Here is a 6,818-nt window from a genome sequence, read left to right on the forward strand (position 1 = left end):
TGAGAGGGCACAGGCCAGGCTGAGGGACCACCCCCCACCCCGAGTGCACAAATTTTTGTGCACCAGGCCTCTAGTCTATATATATAAAAGCCCAAGCGACCATCACAACCAAAACAACCAAACGGATGACTGAACAGGCTGCGTGGGGGGACTAGGCCAGCAGGGGGGTTAGTGAGGGATGACCAAATGACTGAGCAGCAGGCTGTATGGGGCAACCAGGCAGGTCAGCAGGTGGGGTAGTGAGGGATGACTAAACGACGAAACAGCAGGCTGCATGGGGCAACCAGGCTGGCAGGCAGTCAGACATCCCCCGAGGGGTCCCAGATTGGAGAGGGTGCAGGCTGGGCTGAGGGGACCCCTCCCCCCATCCCATGCACGAAGTCTGTGCACCGGGCTTCCAGTATAAAGATAAGAAACTTTAAAGTGATTAATAACTTTACTTCCCCAATAAACACTCAGATCCTAAGCCCTATTAATTCTTCTTTGAAAATGTTTCTTAACTCCATTCCCATAGTCACAATCAAAGACAAACAGTTAATAGAAAGTGAAAGATTTTCATCTCTGTCCTTTTCTTTTCTCACATTAACAAAAGAGGAATACCTCCTCTTCCAAGTTATGGGGACTAATTATATGGTAACCAATTCTTTTTGACATATCATCCTCAAATTGATGCCACCATTCCCATATGCAGGAACTTAGTTAGACAGGTTTGTCTTCTCAAGCCCTTTTCATACTGTGAATGGACTACTGCAGGACTCTCCTATTAGGTATCCATACAGCTCCAGTCTCTCCCTCTTTTTTCTTTTTTATCCTTATCTTTTTGTTGTTGTTGTTGTGCAATTGTCTTTATAAGATACTATTTTCATTATGTTACTTGTCTTCTTAGGAACTTGTACTGGATTATGAACTATTACTCATCACATCTAAATCTCTATGCTTCTCACTTAAGACCTCCATTAAATTGGCCCCAAGATACCAGTCCTCATTATGAACCCTAATTTTGGTGATACCCAGTTTCAATACTGCCCCTAAAAGTTCATTCTAGCTTTTAAAGTTCATGGAGTTCGCTTTATTTTGTTTTTTGTTTGGGGTTGGTTTTGTTGTTGTTGTTTTTGCCTAAAATATACCACTCGAAGTATCTTACTTTTTGAAATGCTACCCCTCTTTTAAGACTGAACACAGCCCAGCCAGTATGGCTCAGTGGTTGAGTGTCAACGTATGCACCAAGAAGTCTCTCGTTCGATTCCCTGTCAGAGCACATGCCCAGATTGTGGGCTTGATCCCCAGTAGGGAGTGTGCAGGAGGCAGCTGATCAATGCTTCTCTCTCATCGATGTTTTTATCTTTCTCCCTGCTCCCTCTACCCTCCTTTCTCTAAAAAAATCAATAAAAAATATTGAAAAATAAAAAAGGCTGGACACAATTCTCACTTCTTTTATAGTCTTTGTTTTACTATGGTTGCAAATATCAAAAAATTTCTATATGTGACACAGCACCAGAGTTAAGTTAGGGTTTTTCAAAATGCTGACATGCCGAGCTCAAAAGGTTTGCCATCACTGGTATAGACTATATTTTTTAATATTAACTCTTTTTTTTGTAGGTGACCAATTTAATAAGTGAACTTACATACAAGGGTTGTCTAGGTAGCTGTATGACCGGTGGATCTACACCCACCTGCCGTAATCTTAAACATTTATACAGAAGCCTTACGAATATTAACTCTTGTATCTCTCATACTATCTAACCAATGATGGGCTCTCAATAAATATTTGCTACTTGACTGACAATGCAGAAATACTGTGAAATTATAATCAAAAGAAGAATCTTAACACATTGAGATTACAGAATCAGTTTTCTAACTCAAGATCCTTTCACATTCACAATCTTTTTCATATTCATTGCACATAAAGAAAACTTTAATATTTGTGTGACATTCTGGAATGAAAGAATAAAGCAGCCAGAGGTGACCAACTGGGCACTTCAGCCACCCTAGCGGGTGAGAAAAGCAATATCTCAGCATTCCTAAAACCTATAGTATTCTAGTTGACAAGCTATGATCTAAATGACTTCTGCTATGCATCAATGGCAATAAATAAATAAACAAATAAATAAATGTCTATGTGGAATATTACAAGTACCATAACCCAAGAAAAAGCATGAAAGCACATGAAATAAAAAGAATTAAAAGGAAAAGTCCCAAAATAAGAACAAAATATTGAATGTCATACACATTAAAAAAAAAAGTTTCCCTTTCTAAATTACCAGTTTCTATAAATAGAAATTTATCTGTTAAAAAATGTTTTTACCCATTCATTGACTATACCCTTCTTGTAACACATGATGGTCTGTCTTCTGTTCATTACAGTACCTGTAATAATTCTCGATGCTCTCCAGACTTGGAACATTGAATGAATCTAATTAAAAAGAAAAGAGCAAACATCACCTATATTAAAAAGAAAAATGCACCCCGGCCAGTGTGGCTCAGTTGTTTGGGCATTATCCCATGCACCAAAAGGTTGCTGGTTCAATTCCTAGTCAGGGCACATGCCTGAGTTGTGGGCTCGATCCCTAGTGGGGAGCATGTGGGAGGCAGCCAATCAATGTCCCACTCTCACATCAATGTTTCTCTTTCTCTCTCTCTCCCCCTTCCTCTCTTTCTGAAAATCAGTAGAAATATTTTTTTAAAAAAGTACAAACATGTTAATGACTAAAGAAAAATTACAATTCTTTCAATAACAATTTAAATGGTAGAATGCCAATAAATTAGATTGATAATTTTTAAAATTTGAAAGTAGAATTCAGATTATCTGGAAAATTGTTTAAGGCATCTAGTATACTAGAGAATAATAAATACTTTGAATTATGTACTATTTAGAATATACATCAATTTGAAAGTACAAGACTGGATGGTTATTGCTGTTGTTTTGGGGGTTTTTTAAATATATTTTATTGATTTTTTTACAGAGAGGAAGGGAGAGGGATAGAAAGTTAGAAACATCAATGAGAGAGAAACATCGATCAGCTGCCTCCTGCACACCCCCTACTGGGGATGTGCCTGCAACCAAGGTACATGCCCTTGACTGGAATCAAACCCAGGACCCTTCAGTCCGTAGGCCGATGCTCTATCCATTGAGCCAAACCGGTCAGGACTATTGCTATTGTTTTAATCATGTGATTCTGGAAGCCAGCAAGGACTGGATTGATGCCTGATATATGGATACATACCACGTGCCTCTAAAAAACAGATTACTTTGATAACAGCCCCTCTCCTCTTAAATCTTAAAGAAGATTCAGTAAGAAAGGAATTACATAATGGTAAGGGTTAAGGTTCAGGATGTCATAGAATACTTATCTGGAAATACAGTGATTTCATAGTTTGGCAGACTGATTGCAACAGCTAAAACTATTTCAATTACAGGAATCCACTACATTTCTAATAACCTTAGAAATTAATATGTAAGTCCATTCTAGCTCCAAAGAAATATAATGTATATGTAACTTCTTGCTTAGTAAGAGAAAAATTGTTATAAGTTTTAGTAAAGATTAGTTTCTCTCCTATGATAGCACAGCATGTATGCATATGCCCATACCATAAACATTTATGCCTATGCAAGTTAAGTTAGATTTTTATGAACTCCAAGGACTATGCAGATTATTTAAACACAAGAGTCTATTTGATATTTCTTACTTGAAATAAGTCAGCACCTTGGCTTGGAAAACTTTTTAAAAAAATACACAAATTTATTATTTATTGCAAAAGAATTTGACCTGTACCACTAATTAGGATCAGGGAAAAGGGGAAATGTAAATATAGCAGAGAAAGTTGTAAGCCAGATATCCTATTTTCAATTTATAATTCATAGTTGCTTTGTAAGAAGGCATCTTTTAATCAAACCAACAGCTGTATATTTCACCAGATAGACTTATCTGCTTAAAAGAGTAGTTTTTAAAAACATAATTAGGTACTTACCACTAATGAATAATCAAATGAAGCAGACAAATTAAGTAACGAACCAGTAAGAAAGTCAACCTTTATAAAACCAGCAAATCTACTACCATCATGATACTTTTGGAGAAGAGTTCATTTCCTTACTATCACAACAATGATCATCTAAAAACAGAAAGGGATTATCCATTTCTCTCCTCATGCTGATGGGGATTTATTTGCAATTTCAATTTATACACAGCAAAATTCATTCTTTGTGATGTACAGTTCTATGGATTTTGAGAAATGCACAGTAATATACTGTGCACCACAATCAACATACAGAACAGTCCCACTACCCACCAGAATTCTCTCTTGAAGCCTCTTTATAGTCAACCTTCTCCCCATTCCCACCCTCTTGGCAACTGCAATCTGTTATCTATGTATAGTTTTGCCTTTTCTTGAATGTCATAAAACTGGAATCATACAGTATATAGACTGACAAGTTTGGCTTCTTTCACCTTGAAAAATTGCATATTTTTTTAAATATGCACCTGCATGGGTTTTGCTAGAAGCTTTTCTTCCATGTAGAGAAAAAAGGACCATACCAACTTTCCCCTCTATGGTCAACACTGACATCTGTAGTTTTATTTTTTGATATATTTTATTGGTTTTTTTACAGAGAGGAAGGGAGAGGGGTAGCGAGTTAGAAACATCGATGAGAGAGAAACATCCATCAGCTGCCTCCTGCACACCCCCTACTGGGGATGTGCCCGCAACCAAGGTACATGCCCTTGGCCGGATTCAAACCTGGGACCCTTGAGTCCACAGGCTGATGCTCTATCCACTGAGCCAAACCGATTAGGGACATCTGTAGTTTTATATTTACTTATTTTTTAAATATATTTTTATTGATTTCAGAGAGGATGGAAGAAAAAGATTAATGATGAGAGAGAATCACTGATCGGCTGCAGCCTGCAGGCCCACACTGGGGATCAAGCCCGCAACCTGGGCATATGCCCCGATGGGGAATCAAACCATGACCTCCTGGTCCATAGGTCGACGCTCAACCATTGAGCCACACTAGCCAGGTGACACCTGTCATTTTAAAATCACATATCATAGCTGTATTTCAGAATTGTGGCCTTTAGTATCTCTAAACCTAGGTTACAATGTCCCATTTTATAATCTAAATGAAAGAATCTAGGCTCCTGGAGGAAATAAAAATATAGCCTTAATTCTATGTGGGTCTTGGCTCTTACCATGATTTCCTTTGACATCCAGCCACTTGGTTTTTTCCATGACCCTTGTCTTCTTCAGGATACTGTGGTAAGTTTGCCATTCTACCTTCTGCTGCATAGATCCCAACAGGTCCTTTGTTTTGGCATCTGTCAGATCCCCTGCAGATTTACATAAGAATTGAATCGCAATACAAAATAAACCCCAGAGGAGGTTCCAGGTTCAATTTATTTTAATGCATACTGAAGGAACAGATACTTAAAGTATTCCACATGTGTAAACATAGCCACTTTTGAGTCCATTCATTTGTTCCTTATAGCTTAGTAAATGCCTATCTGACCTCCTGTATTAGAAATGGGTTGTGAAAAAATATATATTTAAAGAGAGCATGGACTGACCAGTGTGGCTCAGTGGATTGAGCATTGACACATGCACCAAGAGGTTGCTGGTTCAATCCCCAGTCAGGGCACATGCTCGGGTTGCATCACCCATAGGAGGCAGCCGATTGATATTTGATGTTTCTATCTTTCCCTCTCCTTTCTTCTCAATCTAACGATCAATAAAAACATTTTAAAAAAATAAAAAAGAGAGCATGGACTGTAATGAAAATTATAAGAAATTCCAACAGTCTGGGCAGGTGCCTAATGTCTATGGCAACGGCTGTAACCTAATCAAGTATTATTTTTACAGCAAGAAGCAATCTGGAAGGTGTAGACTGGACAAAGAAATACCAAAATTTCTAGAAAACTAGACAGACCCTTGAAATAGAAGTTTGCCATAAGATGAGGACTGCTATTCCATCATATCAGTAGAGGTGTTTCAGTAAGGGGGGTGGGATGAATCCCCTAGTAGACAAGATAGATGCTCCTTTAGTTTTTCCTCCAACATGGTTTGGGAGCAAATGGTTAGGGGTTGGAAAATTCTAGGGATCCCAAGTCTCAGAAGTACCAAGGGCTGAAGAAAAAGTGTCCTGAGTAATTTAAGCCTCAAACAATTGACAATATAAGATTAACTGTAAAAAACATGGAAATATGAGTGCGTTTTGTTTTAAAGGTAACTTGAGTTGTGGTTAAAGGGCTTTCCCTAATCCTTTCTCAAATTCAGGAATGCAACATCAAAACCAGGTACAGATACAGCAGACATTAAGATGAGGACATTGAGTCCTGCTTCTAGCGCTTTCACAAAACCTTGCTATGACAAATCTTTTATCCTGGATCTTGATTCAGTCATCCCCAGGCAAATGGAAGTATAACGTGTTATCTCCTCAACAGGAGGAGGGCTCACCGGGGGCCGGGGCTATAGTGTTTCCAATGTTCCCAAAGCGAAGGGCTGCAGCCCTGGCTATCATTCTACCTTCCGGACCACAGACAACAGGACAGCGCAGCAACCTTCCCTACCTGTTGCTAGGACGAGAGCTGGTTGAATGATGTCAACAGTTTCAGAACAGAACTTTTCTAAGTCTGCAGCTCTGCCTGGGTCATGAAACATGCTCAGGTGAAGGTCGGATATCTGCCGAAAGCAGGTATGAAACAGATATCTGAGTCAGGAAGAGGCAGCACGTACAGAGCGACCCAGCGGCTCTCTATGGGGGCAGGAAAAAGCAAAGATGCAGTGCAACACAGACCCCACCCCCGCCAGGGAAGGACCGAGGCGCC

At 39.1% G+C, this 6,818-nt stretch overlaps 1 protein-coding gene across 1 annotated transcript in view; it reads right to left on the bottom strand.

Moving 5' to 3' along the window:
• The window catches only part of TMEM62 (transmembrane protein 62), a 47,726-nt gene that overhangs the window by 37,625 nt on the left and 3,283 nt on the right, over positions 1-6,818 (bottom strand). The window contains exons 2-4 of the mRNA XM_015557523.1: positions 6,561-6,700; positions 5,187-5,324; positions 2,368-2,413 (exon numbers count right to left, since the gene is read on the bottom strand). Of these exons, the coding sequence (XP_015413009.1) occupies positions 2,368-2,413; positions 5,187-5,324; positions 6,561-6,700 (324 nt within the window). The remainder of the gene's footprint in view (positions 1-2,367; positions 2,414-5,186; positions 5,325-6,560; positions 6,701-6,818) is intronic.

Source organism: Myotis davidii, unplaced genomic scaffold (genome assembly GCF_000327345.1).
Source record: "Myotis davidii unplaced genomic scaffold, ASM32734v1 scaffold46, whole genome shotgun sequence".
Lineage (NCBI taxonomy): Eukaryota > Metazoa > Chordata > Mammalia > Chiroptera > Vespertilionidae > Myotis > Myotis davidii.